The 19,861-nt window shown below is 47.7% G+C and overlaps 1 protein-coding gene across 1 annotated transcript; it reads left to right on the top strand.

The window, feature by feature from the left end:
• Positions 1–46: 46 nt before the first annotated feature.
• On the top strand, positions 47–19,507 carry DEAF1 (DEAF1 transcription factor; the record flags this gene model as incomplete). The annotated part of the gene is made up of 12 exons (XM_010082143.1): positions 47–176; positions 882–979; positions 1,127–1,256; positions 2,090–2,236; positions 3,035–3,174; positions 3,779–3,844; positions 4,537–4,663; positions 6,288–6,416; positions 6,976–7,104; positions 10,445–10,695; positions 18,509–18,598; positions 19,327–19,507. Coding segments are annotated over 12 exons (1,542 nt in total), but the record flags the coding sequence as incomplete, so codon positions are not given.
• Positions 19,508–19,861: the final 354 nt, after the last annotated feature.

Genomic DNA, 19,861 nt, shown 5'->3' with positions numbered 1-19,861 from the left:
GGCGGAATGCGCATGCGCAGCTCCCTCAGCCGCGCTGCCGGCTCAGCTCCTGCCTCAGAGCCGCTTCCCGCCTCTGGAGCCGGCAGCCCCGCCCTTGGCCCCCGGGCCCTCCCCTGTCCTGTACCTCAGCGAAGAGAGGGCAGGGCCCAGCGGAGGCCTTGCTGCCGGCCAGACCCGTAGGAAACTACACCTTCCTCGTTCTTACATGAGATACCGTAAAGTCAAATGAACAAGAGCTGTCTTTGTACACCTAAAATGAGTCTGACCCTGTTAAGAGCGTGCCCTGAAACATGCAGAATTGTGAAGGCGAGCTCTGGCACGCAGGAGATGTCAGAGCCCTTCGTACCTCGATTGTTCTCCCTGTGAGCTTCAGTGGTGTTTTCTCACCCCATGTGTGGTAGAAAAAACCTCGTTATTTTAGCTGGGCGGTCAAATGTGCTGTACCTATACAGACAGCTGGCTGTACGCTTGGACAGTTGTTAACTGGACCAAGCATACAAGTAATGGCACCCTAGAAATTAATACACGGCAGAGGGAGGGTCAGTTCTCTTTATCGTGATGTTTGCCGCTCACCCCTCTTTTAATAAAAAGCATCACCGTTTGGGGTTTTTTAGTACAGGTGCAGTATTCATTTTTCCGTTAGTTCATCGCATGCTGATAACTACTGCGATGGTCTCCAGGAGGCTGAAGCATGTTCAGCCCGAAGCTTAATGAAAATCAGAGTGATTGTGTTTATAGCAACTTAAAGGTGTCATGAAAAATAAATTTAATTTTGAATAGGAAGGAAGAAGGAAATGCAATTGTATTTTTTGGTGTTTAGCTGTTTATCAGGCTCTCTGGATGCAGAAGAATATTAACTTCATGTCTGTTCTACATTTCAGAAGTCACCACAGTGACAGTAGCCAATGTTGGTGCCTCCGCAGACAATGTTTTCACTACATCTGTGGCAAACGCAGCTTCAATTTCAGGACATGTGCTGGTAAGTCTGTCCTTTCACTTGGGGGGCCTTAGCAAAGTCCCTAAGAACTGCCATACTGGTTGGTGTTTTCAGGTACCTTTGAGAAGATTCGTGGGAAGACTAAAAACATTTTAACTCTGTCGTCTAAATTCTTTATTTCTTCTGTAGTCTGGGAGGACAGCCCTCCAAATTGGGGACAGCTTGAATACTGAAAAAGCCACTCTCATAGTGGTTCACACAGACGGCAGCATTGTGGAAACCACAGGGCTGAAGGGGCCATCAGCACCTCTCACACCAGGTATAATGAAATCTGGGTTTGAAGTGGCATTCTCAGAGAGGGGTCACTTTTTCTTGACTTCAGTTGTGTTTCTAGGATAAAAATACATTCTGTGCATAGTATTATGCAGTTGCCTTATGAAGATCATTTTGTCCCTTCTTCACACAGTACTTTTATTCCTTGGGAGTAGAAGAATACTTATTTGTTCTGTTTTGTTTTCTTTTCAGAAATATATTTAATTTCCTTATTCTTTGCCCTAACCCTTGCAAATAAGCTTCTTGAAAAATATTGCCCTGCTGCTGGGTTGTCGCGTACCTTCCTGCACCCATGCCACCCCCAAAAGCAGATGGAACATTTTAATGTTGATAACAAAAATATGAGTCTCCCAGTTCTGCACAGGGATTCTGTTTAAAGGGTCCTTGGATATAGTTTCATCCCCATTCGCGCTACCTGATGGCTGATCTCTATTGCTAAGGTTTTGTCCACGTCTGCTTGTCAGTTTCCTCTCTGCCCACAAGATGGCACAGCAAACCTTCAGCCTTAAAACACCTGACAGGATCGGCCTCTGGGAAGGGGGAGATGGAGCCAGCGGCTTACACCACTGCAGGTTACAACCTCAGCGTTTAATGCACTATTAGAGTGGCTTTCCTAAGATGCAGTTTGTTTTTTTTTCAGTCATTTTCAGAATGTTCAAACTTAATTTTTTGTGGCGCACCATGTAACTCGTGTTGTGGTGGAGAGGCCACAGCTGCCTCAGTTAACGCTGTTGCCCCAGCCCAGCTGGGAGTGTGAAGGTATAGCCAGTGTGCTTTTTGGTTGCTGTCACCTTTCTTTTCTTCTTTCCAAAGCAAAAGGACTGCAATCTCCTCCTGCCCCTTTAACAACTGTCCGAGAAAAAACTGGAACAAAGTATAACTGGGACCCGTCTGTGTATGAGAACGAACTGCCGGTGAGGTGCCGGAATATCAGCGGCATTCTGTATAAAAACAGGCTTGGCTCAGGTAACAGTGACCCTCTTGGGTGGGGAAGTGTGGTGGCTTCTTCTTCACGTGGTGCACTCTTCTTTTAATCAGGCTACTTTTAAGGGCCAATTGTGAGGGGGGAAAAAAAGACAGTTTCCTAGCCAGGCTAGTCCCTTTCAGTATTGCTGTTCTCATCTGTTTTACTCTTTCTTCAGAGGCTTTTTAACTTTTCTCTTAAATCTGTGAAGATACAGGCTGCTGTGCAGTGAGTCTCCCTGGTAATAGGTCGACTCCTCTAATGTTCTTTTTGTCTCAGAAGTAGACCTGTGTTTCTACAAAACTCTAAAGAATCCCTGCTCGAACAGAAAATAGAGAGCTTGTCTCCTAACGGGACTCCTTAGCTGCCTTAGCCCCTCCTCTTCTCTTTTATCTCTGTGGGAAAGCTGAAGAAGCAGCAGCAGCAGAAACTGTTGGCAAGCCTGACTGCACAGCACTTGCTTCATGGGTAGAGTTCTCTTCACCACTAGAAGGATTAGAAGTTTAAGTGTAAATTAAGGAAGGGCTTAAATTCATGGTGTTTATCCAAGAGAGACTGATGGTGGATGAGTACATTTTTCTAGCCTTTTGATGCATTGGTGAGGCCCAAAGTTGGAGCTCTCTAAACATGCACAGTCTTTGTCACAGCCAAGATAATAAAGGGCATGGTTGTCCTAGAGTGAGGAGAAGTGGCAGATGGGCATATTTGGCAATTGCCAATTTCAGTATTTACTTGTTTAGGAGAGTGGCAAAATTATTCTTAACCTTTACTAACAATTTCTTTCTTCGCTTTTGTTTCAGGAGGCCGTGGTAGGTGCATTAAGCAAGGGGACAACTGGTACAGCCCCACTGAATTTGAAGCTATGGCGGGACGAGCCAGCAGCAAAGACTGGAAGAGGAGCATCCGCTATGCTGGGAGGCCGCTGCAGTGCCTTATTCACGTAAGGTTAAGTTTGCTTCCTCCTTTCTGCTGGAGGGGGCAGGTGGAGTCCAAGCTGTGTGCGCTGCCCCTGCGGAGTTATGGGCGATTGTGCCGTGGGGCAGCTTGGAAGGAACATTTTGGTTTGGTTGAGAATCAGTGAAGTGAGAGGAATTTTTCTAGATATGTTTTCAAATAACATGATACAAATCTTGCTTGTACTTGAAATGGGGTTACAGTTGACGCAGGATGAAGTCCAGCCTTGAGCTGTAGGGCAGAAATTGAGAAGTAAGCTCTCAGCCATGATACTGTAATTCAGTAACCTCATCTGCTTAACTTTGTTTGCCTGATAAACACATTCTTCACTGAGTATTGCTTTGGGTCTTTTATTTCCTGCAGTGTCCAGGAGTCTCATGGAGAATTTGGCGTTGCCATTAGGTTGACAGTTGATTTCTGCTTGGGCCAAAACTTTATAGAGTCTCAAATTCACATATCCTTGCCTTCTGATTTGAGAATCTAGGAGTGGGTACATCTCCCTGGGAGCTGTCAGAATCTTTTAGCAGGATACAGTCCTGCTCTCGGTGGTTTTGGTGACTAATGCTGAACTAGTAATCTTCTCATTTCAGGATGGGATTTTAAATCCTCATGCTGCCTCATGCACCTGTGCTGCTTGCTGTGACGACATGACTCTGGTGAGTTGTAGGTTTTACATCCACTAGTTTAAAAACAATTAGTCAAGCTGCCACAGCCATTTGCGAGCAGGTTCTGAGTGTCCTAGAAATGTTCACAAGTCCTGGGGTTGCAGCGTGCTTTGTCCATGCTTCACCAAGAAAGGAGACGAGGAACTGCCAGCGCTCTTGCATGCAGCCTTAGTAAAACTGGGTGATAGTTAATGCTTTTGATCTTCTTTCTTTTTCTTTCCTAAATAATGTATTTATGTAAAATGCCTTTTGGAGATGACAAAGCTATTTGTCACTTTTGTCTCAAATTTCACAATTTTTTGAGCTGCAAAAAATGTTTTATACGGAAGTGATGTAATACTCCATGTTGGATCCATATTTCCATATTAAACTGCTTGGGTTGGTTGGTTGGTTAGTTGTTTTGGGGTTTGGTGTGTTGTTTGTTTGTTTGTTTCAAAAATGAGGTTAATGTCCTGAAAGCAGGAGTCTTTAGCTTGACTTTAGCTACTTCCTGGAGAAGTAGGAATTTTTTGTTCAATTCTTGCAAACCGCCTGCCTTCCATGGGAATACGTGCTGCTTGACCTTAGCTGCCTCTGGGAAGATGAGAGTAAAGCCAGAGTCCTCAGAGAGATGCCTCAGCTAATGCCTTTTCCTTTTTTATTTTTCTTTTTTTTTTTCTTTTTTTAATTTTTGTTTTGTGTAGAGTGGTCCTGTACGACTCTTTGTGCCATATAAAAGACGGAAAAAAGAAAATGAAATGCCTGCAACTCCAGTGAAGAAGGATTGCCCCAAAAACATCACTCTGCTTCCTGCCACAGCTGCTGCTACGTGTAGGTTCTTTTCTCCTGGTAAAAATTGCTTTCCTTTTTTGGTGCAGAATTGCCACACTAGATATTTGATGTCTGTCAGTGGCCCCTTGGAGCTAGCCAACTGAGAAAAATGTCTTTTTTTCTTTGCCACTTCATTTTCATTGATTAGTTTTATTGACTTTAGGTTATTCACTTCCTATTTTGTAGAAGCTAGCACAGTGTTGCCACAACTGGGCTGCAAGTCGAGTAGGGAATAGTGCAACTCTAGATCTCCAGAAGACTCGGTTCTTAGCATCTTAGTGTCCTTTTGCAGTGAGCAGTAGGTTTCATGTTTTGTTCTGAGGGAGGTCTGCGTTGTATTTCCCCCTCTTCCTGTTCTCTCAGCCTGGCAGTGAAAGGGGAGTTGTGGAGTCCCGGCCTTGATCCATAGTGGGTTTCCAGTAGGTTTTTCACAAATTACAATTGAGAAATTTCCTCCTGTTAAAATGAGGTTGAGAGGAAGGCTGGTCCTCCTCTACTCTGCCAGAAATCCCCATTCCATCCCCTGAGCTTGGGTTTTGCCCTTTAGGAGCTGGTGGGGGCTGTGGAGTAGAATTTGTGCTATTTCTTGACATATATAGAAAAGCAGGCTCTAAGCCGCTGGAATGAAATACACAGCTTGAAAGTTGTTAATAAAAGAGGCAGAAGGTGATGCTTTCATCTGCAGATTCCTCTCTAACATTCCAGACTCTCTTTGTTACTTACCGTTTTTGATTGTCAAACCATCTGTGTGAGAACAGAAATTAATTTGCAAGCTCATCCAGCTCACACGTTCCCAGTCACATTCGTGTGTCCTGCTGCCCTCATCACACGAGCATCATCTGGATGGTAACATTACAAAGGGAATTGGGGAGGAAGCAACAGAAATCCAAAAAATAACATAAAAAAGGCATAAAACTGTAGTCTCCGTGTCTTTAAACTGAATTATTGTTTGCAAAAAGACCCTTCTGGCTGAGCAGTGTGCCACAGAACCAGCCCGTTACCAAGTAATGGTGCCAGATTATTTAATCCTGATTAAAAAGGGTTTAAAACATTTTGGAGCCACTGGGGTATATTCTTCCAAAAGGATTTTGTGACTTGCATTGGCCAAGCATATTACATCGCTCTGTGCAGACAGGCAGCTAGAATTGCTCAGCTAACCAAACTGTCACAGAATGGGCTGTAATCCATGGGGTTTTTATGTCGCTTTAAGTAGTAAGATCCACTCTTGCTAAAGTTGTAATAAATCAGGGCAAGCCAGAAGCTGATGGGTTTTGTGGCCCGGCTGGATGTTTCTGGTAGGTGTTAAGTTTTTGCTCATCTAGTAATTGGAAAGGTGGTGATTTGGGAGGCGGGATGTTCTAAGTGAGCGTTCTGGCCTCGTACACCCAGAGAATAAACAGGGGCTTGCAGGAGGCCAGCAGTGCCTTCAGAAGCCAAACGGGGCTTTTCTTCCCATTTCCAGTTGTGTTGGGCGTAGCTGTGATCCAGACCTGGGTTATCACAGGCCTGGTGCTGATCTGTGAGTTCTCTGGCTTTGGATGATTCAGAACAGGGACATGAGCAGCTAAAGAACCCAGGCCTCTGCGCCGAGTGTTAATTATGAAAGTACTTCTGGTATTTCCAGTCACCGTGACTCCTTCTGGACAGATAACTACCTCTGGTGCTCTGACATTTGCCCGTGCATCGACGGTGGAAGCCACAGCGATTATCTCGGAAAGTCCGTCCCAGGGTGATGTTTTCACTGGAGCCACTGGTAAGAGTTCAGGTGTATGTCTGCTAGACGTCCGTGAGAATGAGAGAAAAACTGTTTGGATGCCCATTTCTATAGGAAGATGCATTTTAAATGCTGCACAAAAAAATAGAAAACTAGCTGAGTGTTGAAACTAAGTGAAAAATGATTAAAAACTTCTGAAAAATGTCAGAGTAAAGCAAACAAAATATAAATGCGTGACATACATTTCAGTTCTTTCAGTTTGATTCATACCCAGGGTTGTGAGCTCTGCTGCGGGAACCGTCCTGCTCCGAGAACCATCGTTTGGAGTCCTGTGATGATTGTGAATACAGGGGTGTGCGGGAGGGCAGCCAGCTAACCTCTGCCTTTGAAAGTGAAAGCAGAGAGATTAAATCAGTACAAAGTTGCCTTGCTTGTTAACTGTGTGAGATCATGCTGCTGTTTCTCATTTGCAACCCCTGAGATTATCATAGAGTGTAGGAAATTGTATAAAATGTAAAAAAAATACGGGTGAACAAAGCGTAAGAAATGCCTGGCAGCTGCGTTATCCAGTGTTCATCACGCCCGTGTTCCTCTGCAGTTCAAGACACCAACGTCCAGCAGCCGTGCAGGGTCAGTCACCCAGAACCTCACTATCCAAGTTACCAGGACAGCTGTCAGATTTCACCTTTTCCTGAAGCTGCGCTGCCAACATCTCATCCCAAAATAGGTATGTTTTATGTCCGTAACGTGGGACACAATTAGCAGTGCTTGCATTTACTCTCTCATCTTCTTTCTCAGCAAAGGGAAAGGTTGAGGCAGAAACATCCACTTTGCTCTGTTCTGCTTACAAGTTTTGCGGTTATTAAGATTTGGACAAAGAGATTTTACACTCTTTGGAAAGTGTATCACTCAGTTATTGAGAACTTTGATTTGTTGGTTTCTGCCGGAGGAGGTTGTTGTGGTCTTGCTTCCTACATCACCTTGCAGCCCCCTGCCTTTCCTCGTTTCCAACTTTGTGAAGTTACTCTGATACGTACTGGTCTTGCTGGCACAGAGGAGCTGTAAGACAGGCGGGTTTTGGTCCCTGTTACTGTTCTCTCAGACATCAAGAAAAGATCATGTAAACATGCTGTATTCCTCGGTGCAGTCTGAAGTCTTTGCTTTTTTAAAGCCTGCCTTCTCCCTTCTGTGCGACCTTTTATTACTTATTCAGAACAGCTCCTGCTCTGACTGGAATGAAGTCTTGTTGTTGGTTTTAAGTCTTAGTCAGATCTTGATGTTACTAATTAAACATATTTCCCCCCCACCACCACTGGTTTGTACTTGCTCTTGACTGGTACACCTCTGCCAAAATGAGGAATCGGAAGTAATTCCCGTTATCAAATGCCACGCTGTGATAAATATCGTGCTGGAAATGTGGCAGTGGGAAAGGCTCTTCTGCAAACAGCTACTGCTAAAAGAACACTTTATCTCTTACTCGTGTCTAAGTGCAAATAGTTCTGTGCCAGTCATGTGCAAACTGATGGAAATTACTGCTTTAATTAAGGGCTGCTGAGCGTAAAATGTCCCTTTACCTGCGTGGTGAACTTGCAATGTGTGGGTCAGAACAGATCGCACGGCTGACACACAGTGACCTGCAGTACAGTCAGGTTTGAGACTTCGTTCTGCTGGATTCTTCCAGCTTTTGCTGCTTGCATGAAAAACTGACTTGGAAAGGGTTAAAATGTTTGTCCACTTCAATGAGTTGCTGTCTTGGAAGACATTTGGGTGTTCAGTGCAGTCTTGCAGGAAGCCTTGTTTGCTTACAGATGCTTTAGGAAGGAGGGGTTCCCAGCGGGTGGAACTGCTGGGCTGGCTGCTGGGCAGGGAGGTGTGGTGGCCTGCTGTTGTGAAGGACAGCGTTTACAGGCGGTTCTTTTCCAGACAGTATTTACTGTTGACATCTAAGTACCATTTGAAGTGTAGTCAAGAAGATTTTTTCCGGCATGGGGGAGTCAGCTGTTGTATGTTTCTACCTGGGCTGTGCAGTTTGCTGTGCTGTGTCCCTGTCCTTCAGTGAGAGAGCTTTGAGGCTTGTTTCTGCCTTTTTTTTTGGAGCCACCTCAGACAGACCAGCGTGCCAATATCCGCAGTGCCATCCAAAACTGATTGGATGGGAGGCTGATAATAAAGTAAACGAGAATAAAGGCTTTGTTTTTCTTAACTCTGGTTTCAAGGCAAAGAATCTGGCTCCAGTAGTGGCCCATTTTAATGAAGACAGTGGTCAGTACCCAGCAGTGGCAGCTGCAGCTGGCTGCAGGGCACTCCTTTGAAATCTGGAGATGCTCAAGGACAGTGCCAGGGCATTCCCTCTGGTGGCATCAGCAGTGTGGGAGCAGGAGTAGGAGCTGCCCGGCAGAGGTGCTCAAGGTGTTCAGAGTAATGCTTCTAAAAGGCAAGCAGACACTGGCAGGATGCGGGCAGGATTAAATTAAACTTCAGGCTCAGTGCTGCTGAAGGTCTGTCAGCAGCTGTGCTCAGCCACAGAATCCATCAGTGGGCACAGTGCTGTGTTTGTTGTATCAATGTGGCACTCACTAGTTAAAAACCAAGGAAGCTAATCGCCTTGTGGCGCCTGCAATACTGACAGCTCTTCCCTTGACAATGCAGAACTATCCTGGAAGGAATGTGGTTTCTTAGCCTGCCTACTTACTGCTTTTTCTGTGTGCTGAATCCTTCTGAAACTCTACCTAAACACGTGAGGGAAAATCCTGAAATAGACTAGTAGTAGATTTTGGGGTAATAGGACTGCACAGCTCCAGGGTGGGTGGTGCTCTCTTTTTTTCTAGTAAACAATCTAGCAGGGAATTAAGAGGTCAGTTGTTGGTAGATGTGAATGTCTTGGGCTTAATTTTATGGCAGATGGCAAGTACTTATCACTAGAGTTAGAGTTAAATTTTGGAAAAGTAAGGCCAGTAAAGCCAGATAACATTTATTCCTGGAAATGCTGCCTGAGGTGAGCTTACACCGTGTGCTGTTGGATCTAGATTTAATTCCCTCTCACTGTGGTCTGGCAGTGTCTAGGCAAGCCTAGTGTTGTGAAAAATAGATGTTCTAGTGACACAGTAACTGCTGGGTTTTAAAAACATTTGCAAAGGTAAGGCTAAGACAGGTGTTGCTGGTTTTCTAGGACTTTTAATTTTCTAACACAGGCTTTAGGAAAGGGAGGGCTGCAGAGCCATGATAATTGAGGGGGGTTGGTGGTATTACAGATTACCAGGATAGGAGTTTAGCTTCGTTCCGGTGGCTTCCTACAAACTGCAGTATCTGTATGTTTTTATGGCCATAGTTTGTTTTATGGGTAGGATCCAGGATGAAGGGGAGTCTGAAGAAATTACAGTTACTGAGGGTTTTTTTTTTAAGAGCTTCCTAGCTGATGGTTTTAGAAAGTGCATGTTTGTAATACATATAATTTTGAGGTGATGATAACTGTCTTGGTTTTATCCCAGTCTTGGGCCAGGGATAAGATCAGAATTCAGGAGGTATTGGGGAGTGTGGTGGTGTGGATCGATGCCTATTTTTTGTAGCTTTGCATCCTGAGAATTGACGTCTGCATTGTGACTTTAGAATGTTTCAGAAAAGCATTGGGTCAGTGAATTACTTACTCTAACCTCACTTAGCAATAGTTAAGGGAGACATCAAGTGGAACACTGTGATGATAGGGGCAGAGGAGCCCCTGGGAATGCTGCTTTTGCTGCTGAATTGTGCCTCTGCCTCTCTGCAGCAGTGCTGGGAGGTGTTAATTCCTTCCCAGAGGAAACAGCAGGGCCAGGAGTACACTGTTCTTCTGTCCTCTGGGTTTGAGAATGCCCCGGGGGCCTGTTCTGCACAGACCCATTCTGTACACTTCGGGTCACAGAAGGTAGCTCTGTTTAGCAAAAACTTAGCCAGACTGGAATTTTTTGCAGACCATATTTTTTAAAAAAGCAACCAAACAACACAACAACCCCCCCCGCACCCCACTCTCCCCTTTATGGAAATGACACACCCTAATTCTATATATTTTCTTTTTCTTTCTTTATATTCAGTGTTAACCTCACTCCCTGCCCTGGCGGTGCCCCCCCCGACCCCCACCAAAGCCATATCCCCTTCGGTGGTGAACGGGCTGGAAGTGACGGAGCAGCGGAGCTGGCTGTACCTGGAAGAGATGGTCAATTCCCTGCTCCACACCGCCCAGCAGCTGAAGACTCTCATTGAACAGGCCAAACAGGCCAGCTCCTCCTTCCGCGAGGCTGCTGTCACCCAAGCAAAAATTCAAGCTGATGTGGAGAGGAAAGAGGTAAATTACGCCAGAGGAGGTGAGAAGACTCAGCCAAGGGCCTCTTTTTGGCTGAGTGATGAAGAGTCGCACCTCACTGGGTGTCCTTGGCTGTAACGGTAGAAATCAGAAATTGTTTCTCTGTCTTGGGTCAGTATTACCAAGAGAAATCTTTCTGAGTTATTCATATCAGGGGGAAGGGAGTAGAGTGCTCTGGGATTGCAGGGTGAGAAGACTCAGCCAAGGGCCTCTTTTTGGCTGAGTGATGAAGAGTCGCACCTCACTGGGTGTCCTTGGCTGTAACGGTAGAAATCAGAAATTGTTTCTCTGTCTTGGGTCAGTATATTACCAAGAGAAATCTTTCCGAGTTATTCATATCAGGGGGAAGGGAATAGAGTGCTCTAGGATTGCAGGAGCTGTGGGAAGCAGGCTGGTGATACCACCTGTTTGGTGTTACGAGTCCTGAGCTGTCCCATCAGCCGTCCTTAAATTTATGAGACATGGGCACTGAACCTGGTGCAGGAGGGATGGTGAGTGTTCAGCCGAGCGGTGGCTGCTTTCTCTATGTCAAGTGAGAAGAGCTTTTAAAGAGGCTTTCAGTGGCCCAAAGAGGCAGAGGGATAAAAAGAACAGCACGCTGTAGAGCTTATGGGAAAGATAAGCGGTAAAACTTAGACATGTCTGCTGAGTGTTGTGCAAGCAGAGCTGACCTTGCACGAGTCCTGTGGTAAGAGTGCGAGGCCAGCTGGCATTACAGGAACGTTGGCTCGTACACAGTGGCCCTTCTCTCCTCTGTAAGGAGCTATCTCTAGGGACTGCCCTGTTCTCCCCGCTTTTCTTCTCTTTAATGGATGCATGGTAGGGACCCTGGATTCGTGCATGCACCCTGAGCCTGGCTCCACGTGCTGCTGAATGCGCTCCCTTCTCCCCCACATCCACAGCTGCTGGTGTGGGCTGGAGAGGGAGAGCAGTGGAGGGCGACGTCCTGCGAAACTGGTGTTGTGGTCGATCGCTGATAACTCCCTTCCTGTGCACCACGCTGTCTGCTGCTGCCATCCGCGTTCTGGCTAACGTCAGCTTTCCACTGAATTCGTAGGCACGGGTGTGCAGCAGGAGGCCTTGAAGAAGTATGTGTGGGAAGACTGCTGGGAACTGAGAGCCCCTAGGACAGTCCTTGCAGCGTCTTTGACATTCTTTGCCACATTGTCTCTGCTAAACTCTTCCGTACGCTGCATCCTTGATGTGCAGGTGTGTGATATGTTGGGAGTCTAACCCTTCCCTGCGTTCTGCCTGGGCAGAATGGGTGTTCGTGCTGCTCTCCAGTGTGGGCCGTCTGCTGCTAAAAAGCTGTGTAGAGTGTGGGATACCGAAAAACTGGAAGCTTTGACACAGTTTAGAGCTGAACATCTGATGTTGTTTAAGTTCACTCTCTGCTCTTTTTCCCGTTCATGTGCTGTCCTCCCTTCTGTTTAACCTTACCGTGGTTTCTGGAATGGTTGTTCAGAGTCCAGTCCCCTCACCCCCGACCCAAATCCAGCTCGCTTCAGTGTAGTTCTAGCTGCTTCTTGCCCCAGGAATGGGAGTTGAAGTCACTCCTGTGTATTGATTGAAGTGCTGGCTTTACAAGGCAAAGAGAGCACGAGGAGTCCTTTTCCCGGTAACTATTGAGTCCCCGGTTATACAGTTTGTTTTCTTACCATTCTCATTGTGTATTGGGTACCTCCACAGTTTTCTATTTTGACAAAACCACTTGCTCACGGTGCTATTTTTTTAATATCCAAATAACAGTTCTCAAGCTGGCTGCTGTGAGCCAGCATCTGGAGGTAGCCATTTCTGAATTCCTTCTAGTGAATCCCATTTTTGGAAAAAACTCTGGGTTTCTGGGTACAGGGCTGGCATTGGAAGCGATTAGGATAAATGTAAAATAATTGGCTGTCTGCTTTTGTGTCGGTCAGAGGGGCTTTTCTGATCTCATGAATGTTTCCCTGATTCGTAAGGCAAGTGTCTTTCCCACCCAGAGTATGTGTGTGGTCAAACTGCTTTTTTTGGCAGTCGAGGTATGCAGGAGGGGGAAGGAGGTGTCTTGCTGCCTTGGTTGTTGATTTTTGCTGGAGCAATTTAATACAAAGGAAATAGGCGCTTTATCACCCCTTTGTGTTTGTTCCACTGGCAGAGCTTCCAAGGGCTAACAAATGGGGGGAACCTTCTCGCCACCTCCTCCGTTTGCAGGAGTGGAGACGGTGAACGCAGCAGTGTGGGTGCTTCTCTGTCGGAGAGCCACCAGTTTGCAGAATTCCTGTGCAGCTGGATGTTCTGGGTATTTAGAAGGGAAGGACGGTGTCATTGTACCAGAGCTGCAGGGCAAGGGCTGTGCAGCAGATTAAATGATAATAGAGCTGTAGACTCAGCTCTTCCTGGAAGAGTGACTTAATACACCGCAGGATTACAGAGAGCTGTGGGGAGCAGGCTGGTTCCCAGCTGGATGCACAGGCTTCATTGCCATGACTGTAACTAGTAGTCTCCTTAGTTTTCACAGCGGTGCAGAGCTCTTCCCCAGTTCGCTGTCCCGGCTGTTGAGGGTGCTGAGTTCAGGCACTTTTGACCTTGTTGCTGTCGGTACCCCGACCATATCCCTGACCGTACCCCTCTGTCATCCCTGCAAAGGCGGGAGGGGGGCTCTGCCTTCCGACAGAAGAGCGGGACAGCGCTGGGGCCAGTGCTCTCTGCCCTGCAGAGGAGGTCTGAAGGGAGCCCGAGTTTAAGTAGAGAAGTGGCAAGAACAGCAAATGTAGGAAAACTCCTTGTGTGCTAGTTTTGCTTCCATCTTCCTAGAGAGCAATAAACTAAGCATTCAGAATTTTTAATCACAGCTTCTATGCCCTGTGGTGTATAGCAAAGCACTCACTCTGTTGTGTTTCACTGATTGTTTAACGAGCTTTGGAGTTCATTAAGTGTTTGAGATGAGCCAGTCTGCTCCCGTACAGCAGCAGTTTGGTTGGCTTCGCTGTAACTCCCAGCAGTTGCACTCTGTACTGAGCAGCGGCAAGTGCTCGTGGGACTTGCAGAGCTCTGAAGTGTGGAAGGCAGGCTTTTGCTCCGGGTTTCCTTTGAGCAGGGGAGGTGTTTGTGCTGCCTGAACACTTACACTCTTACCAGTGAGGCTGAAGAGCAGACACCACTGTTTCATTCTGGTCACGCTTGCTAATGATATTATCCAGGACTATTGAAAGGACTCTTAGGAATACATTCTTCCCCTCGTTTGTATGGTTTTGAAGGTGGAAATGCCAACATCAGAGAGGAATTGTGGCGGGAAGGGGATCTGCTAAATGTGGCAAGTGAAAACCGTAAAATATTCTAAGTGTAGCGTAAATTAGAAGCATCTACAGTCCCGTTTCTTCCCTAAGATGGCATGTCTAATCAGAGCTTTGCAGGAGGATTGGATCCCTGATTGCAGTTCCAAACACTGAGATAAGGACAGGCAGGCTGAACTGGGGCGTGCTGAGCATTTAGGCACCGTGTTGTGCAGAGGAGGAACGTAAACGCCTGTCTGGATAGGCAGGTAGGGAAAATACGGAAAAATACATGTCTGCCATTCTCTCATGTCTGACAGGAGGGGTGTTCACTCTGCCTCCCCACCGGTAGGATGACAGCCACATAGTGCCCTGTGTCGGGGCCTGGCGACCTCCTGAGCTGTGCCAAAGCAACTGCAGGGTCAGGTTCCAAGTACTGGAGCTAAAGGCTTCACCAGCAGAGTTTTTCTTGCACATAATTTTGTAATTTGGAAGTCCTCACTTGCACTCCGTTGCAATCTTTGTCCTTTTTGATTGATGTAAATTTTTTTTTAAGGATCATGGTTTCCTGGGCAACCTGTCTCTTGCAAGAGATATTTGACAGTTTTCAGGACTGGCCCAAAAGGAACGGGTTAAAGACAGGACTTCACACAGAGGTCTGCGGGCTTTGGCAGTGTAATTTTTTAAAGTGTGCATTAAGCCATCATTTACAGCAGATAAACTTTAGGAGGGGGAGAATACATGAAGTCACCAAATTCTGTGCCAGAAGACATTGCTGGAAGATGAGAAGGATATTCAAGAAGTGCGTTAAACAGTTTTTCAGTATCAATTTAAAAGAATCAGTGTCGCAATCTGACAAGTGTTGTAATTGAAATAGCCCTCTGTGTAATGCAGCGATGCCTTCAGAGCCCGGCCCATTTGAAAACAAGGTGGAAGATTAAATCAGCTGACAGCTGGACCATCTGAATTCTTTTTTAGAAAGATTAAAACAATTCAGGGCTAGAGAGTATGAAATTAACCTAAAAAAGGTCGGGCATTTAAGAAATGTAGCTGCGGTAAGCAAATAATGGCTTGTGTGCTCCAACGTAGCAGGGAAAACAGTGGAGAATCGGAGGTTATCGGTTTTCTGGAGCGGTTTTTGGGAGACATCGGGATGTGCCTGGCTTGATCCTCTCTCTTCTCACTCCTTTTCCTTCTCCATAGCTCCTGCATGGCTCGAATTCCTCACCCCTGGGCTGTGCAGAACCAGTGGGCTCGCAGTGGGGATGGATAAAGAGGAGACAGGAGGGGGTGAAACGGGGGGTTTCCATCAGCAGGTTTGGGGGCTGGGAGCAGAGGTGGAGGCGCTGATTTGGCTCACACAGAACAGCGGTGGCTGGGCTTCCCCTTGGTGCCTCTCCTGGGCAACATCCCTGGAGAACAGGATTAGCCGCTCTTGTGGAGGATGGAGTGGAGTGTGGCAGTGGGAAGGGTCTTAATTCTGGAGCTGCGGCACTCTATCAGAACGGGAATTCTGCGTGTTCAGCCCTGGCACCGTCTCTGCGCGGGCTGTTGCAGAGGGGACGGTACGAGCAGGGGTTGTGTGTGAGAGGTTTCCAAGCTGGGCTGAAAGGCCAGCTCACCGCAGGCTTCGGCATCGGTATTTCCACTTTCTTCACTAAAGAGAAGTTTAGAAACATTACGCAGTTTTCCTAGGCCAGTACTATTAACACGGGTCATTCATCTTTCACTTAACAGTGGGAAGCTCGTTTTAACCTTTCCTGAGGATCTGCAGTTTCCTGCCAGCGCAGTTCTCCGCCTGTGTGCGGGGTGGCAGAGGGCAGAGGCTGCAGCACCCGGCGTTGGCTCCCAGCTGCTCCACGGCCGGGGCTCACTGACGTTAATGGTTCTCTCAAGAACCAGGGTAATTTTCTTCCTGAGGCAGCAGGATTGATTCTTAGGCCAGAGGCCACATCTCCAGCTTGCCGGTGTATTCCCTGTTTCTGCAAGAATGCTTTTGATTTGTACAAAACTTTGATTTGCACAAAACTTTGATTTGCAAAATAGTCATTTGGAAATATGCACACTTCCCCTGCGCAGTAGCGGGGGTGCTGGGCGTGAGTGCTGTCCCGCTGATTGCTGGTCTTGCCTGTTTGTCAGATAACGGCAGAGCCCAGTCACCCCCCTGCAGGGTGCAGCAAGGGGCTTCCCTGCTGCCTCCTCCGTCTCCCTGGAGTTTTTTAATTTGAATTTGTGTGATGGTAATATCAAGGTTTTGAAGGCTGGGATTTCACAGGAGAATAAATGCTGGGATGTCAGGTCATGGAGACACGTGTAAATTAAGCCTTTCATCTCCTTACGTGTTGGGTCATAGGCACTCCTGGATAAACTTGCTTTGTCTGAAGGTGGGGGTTTGGCTTTTTTCTTAGTTTTTAACTGTTACAGATGGATTTAGATCAGGGTTGGCACATTAATCGGGATGGGATTTGAATGCCTTTGGTTCAGGACTCCCGTCTCTCAGCAGCACTGGGCTATGCCATCCATCCCTTCAGACTCTTCTCTGCTCGTGAATTAGGGTCACTGGACTTGACCCAAAATTTGTCCCAAGGAGATGGCACTTGGCCCTGTTCCCTTGGGATTTCCGTCATGTTTCCTTTGCTGACTTCTTAGGCTCTGCTGTGGGGGTGCAGTGACAAGGCACCTGGTTTAAGGAGGAGTGAGGAGAGGGGGTTTGGGTGAATGCTGTACTGACCTGGCAGTTTGTCCCCTCAGGCCGGTTTCTCAGACTTCACCTGTCTCCACAGAAGGGCACAGTACCTCTCTCCTAAGGGCAGGGTGAGGTTCTTCTTGGGCTGCAGTTTGGGGCTTGCCAGAAGCAAGTGGGGTGTCGGGACCCTCTGTGCAGAGCACCCTTCTCAACCCTCCCGGCTGTGGAGTGACGAGGCTGGTGTGTGTTTCCTTGCAGCAATATCAGAACCAGTTATTTCAACAAACGGAAGATGTGGATGGGAAACCAGAAATCATCATCAAGGTGAGCTGGAATGTCTCCTGTTGTATGAAGCATCTTTTGTTATTTGTCTTTCTCCTTTTAAAGATGCTGAGTATTTTATCACTGCCACAGAATTTGTGTGTTCTGTATCTGGCCTTGCCTTCGGGCAGAGAATGAGCTTTCCTGAGTGGAACTAATGCTCTGTCGGAGCAGAGTGCGTCCCCTTTCCCAGGCCTTCCAGGTTTGCACAATCCTTTATCGTCACCTGGGCGGGTTAATGGGTCTCGCTCACCTCTGAGAACTGCAGCTCTAATGGCTGCCGTCACTGAGGTGTGGTAGGAAGGAAACTCTCTTCCTTTTTGTCCTGGGAGATGGGTTTCAGAACTGCGGGGTTCCCTCTGGCTCCCGGAATGGGAGTACAAGTTGAGTTAGTTCTGGACCCACCCCCTCACAGCTGCAGGTGGTGTTCAGTGGTCAGAGATCTCCAGGTCCAAGTGCACACACTGTGTCTTTTCAGCATTTTCCAATACCCTACCCCTTACGAACAGCCTCCATCAATTACCCCCTCGGGACAGGCTTTGCAAGGCCGAAGAGCAGCTTAAAGCCCCTTGTTGGTGGCCTGAATCCCTGGCTGTCCATCAGGAATACGAATAGAGTTCAGTCCCAGCAACTGTTAATTGTTGTAGGATGGGAGCAGATGGTGTGAGGAAGTGGGTGTTAATCAGGGCGCTGGTTGTTAGGTTGGTTGTGCTCAAAAGAAAGGAGCGGGTGAGAACTGGAGCCTCTGTGTTGAGCACCCCGCTAACAGTGCCTTCACAGCCCAGAAGCACGTCCCGCCATGGCCTCCACTGCTGCTCTGACGTGCTAATGATTTGTCAGTAATTTAATGAGCTGGAAACAGAGTGCTCTGTGAAGTGCTTATTTTTGTGATAGTTCAATGCTATTCCCCCCTAAATACACAGGTTATGTTAATTGATGTCACTGTACAAGATTAAAGCGATAGACACAAAAACATCCTTTAAAAACCAGGCGTGATTTTTCCTCCATGTATCCTGTCTCATCTTACTTTTAGGTTTAACTCCTTGCCTCTGTTACCGCTTTCTTAATTTTACTCCCCTGTGTTCCGTTTCCCCATTGGGACACTGTACATAGTCGTGCTGCTGACTGGCAAAGGAGGAGGCCTGCTCAGCCCGTAGGAGCAGATCCCTTTTCCTCTCAAAAAAACAGGGAAAGGTTAAACTGATGGGTCCCATCCCTATGCCTACTCATGTTGTCCCTCCTCAGACCCTCTCTCTGACGTACGCAGGATTGTAAACCAGACCAAACCACCAACCAAACCTGCCTCTGAGCCTTTAAATTGGAGATAGACTCAGAGCTTGGGTATCGGATGGGGATCGGGTCTCTGAAGGCACATCCATAAGCCACTGGGCCCATTGGGTTTGTGTGTCGAGGTTATATTAGAGATAAATGGGGCTTTACTGCTCCTGCGTCGCGCCACGTTACAGCACCGGGTACACCTGGGTGATCTCCCTGTTGTCGGTGCTCTGACTTGGTCACTCTGTGTCCATTTTCACAGCAGTCCTGCGTCAACTGCGGCCGAGAGGCAACGAACGAGTGCACAGGATGCCACAAAGTCAACTACTGCTCCACTTTCTGCCAGCGGAAGGTATCGGCTTGTTCGTGAGTTGCAGGTTCGGTCGTCTGGGGAGGACTGGGTGACCCTGGGGAGAGCTGGGAGGCTCTGCCTGCTGCCTGATGGGCGCAAGCACAGTGAGAGGAACAGGCAGCAGCACTTCCGTGTCGTACAGGCAGCCAGAGCACAAGCCTTGCCCGAGCCGGCAGCCTCGGCATCGCAAACCCCAGCCAGCCGATCTCCCAGCGGGCGGTTGTGATGGGGGAGGGCAGTGGGTCAGGGTCCAAATCTAATGGGTAGGGAAGGTCCCAAGATTTGCACACACTGTCTCAAAGGTGATCCAAAAATCAGAGTAACGCCAGAAACAAGGGCAGGGACACCTCATCGTGTGAGCTGTGGGGACCAGGTAGCTGGGAGCACTTTCTACAACCCTTCCCTGCTGCTTCTTGGTAAACAGTGAATTAGCTCAGACCAGAAGTTAAAGTCAGTCTTGGGAGGAATTGTGTTCCTCGCCTTTGCTGAACTAAGACTCCTTGCGTGGCGCTGTCCTTCAGGAGTGCTGGCTTGTCGTGAGCTGCCTTCCAGGAGAGGCTTTTAGTCAAGGTTCTGACTGTTTTAGTCAATTTTCCACAACCTCACTGGCACTGCTGTCCTGGGTTGGTTTTTGGGTTGAGCAGCCAGCGTCCAGTGGCCCTTGCAGGCTGCACACCTCCCAAGGGCCCTTTCCCGTCACGGCCTCAGCATCTGCTCTTCCCTGGCAGGACTGGAAGGACCACCAGCACATCTGCGGCCAGTCGGCCACGGTGACGGTACAAGCTGACGAGGTGCACGTCACGGACAGCGTAATGGAGAAAGTCACCGTCTGAGCAGACCTACCTCTTGAACTGCTCACGAGCAACATGGTGCAGCCGGCTGGACCGGCACCCCAATGTGAACGGTCTGTTCTTTGCAAACCACGCTTTTCTCACTAACAAACTCATTTTTGAAAGACTTTTTGATACTGTGACAGCATTTGCCTACTCCCCGTCCTCTTCAGAACTTTGAATAATAGAGAGACTGTGAAAACCTCATCTGGAAAAACCAAACCCAGCCCAAGCGCAGCCTCGCAGCTGGGAGCCACCTTCGGCTTAAGGAAGCGTTGACTTTCCCAGACTGGAACCTCCACCATGTGGATTACAGCGAAGGAAGCGTCAACTTTCCCAGACTGGAACCTCCACCGTGTGGATTACAGCGCTCACCTCATCTCTCGAGATGGATCTAAAGCAGGTGCTGCCATGAGATTTGCCAGTGTTTCCT

Source organism: Pterocles gutturalis, unplaced genomic scaffold (genome assembly GCF_000699245.1).
Source record: "Pterocles gutturalis isolate BGI_N339 unplaced genomic scaffold, ASM69924v1 scaffold15719, whole genome shotgun sequence".
Taxonomy (NCBI): domain Eukaryota; kingdom Metazoa; phylum Chordata; class Aves; order Pterocliformes; family Pteroclidae; genus Pterocles; species Pterocles gutturalis.
The sequence above is the reverse complement of the archived record's forward strand: the minus strand, read 5'-3'. Positions and strand labels throughout refer to the sequence as shown.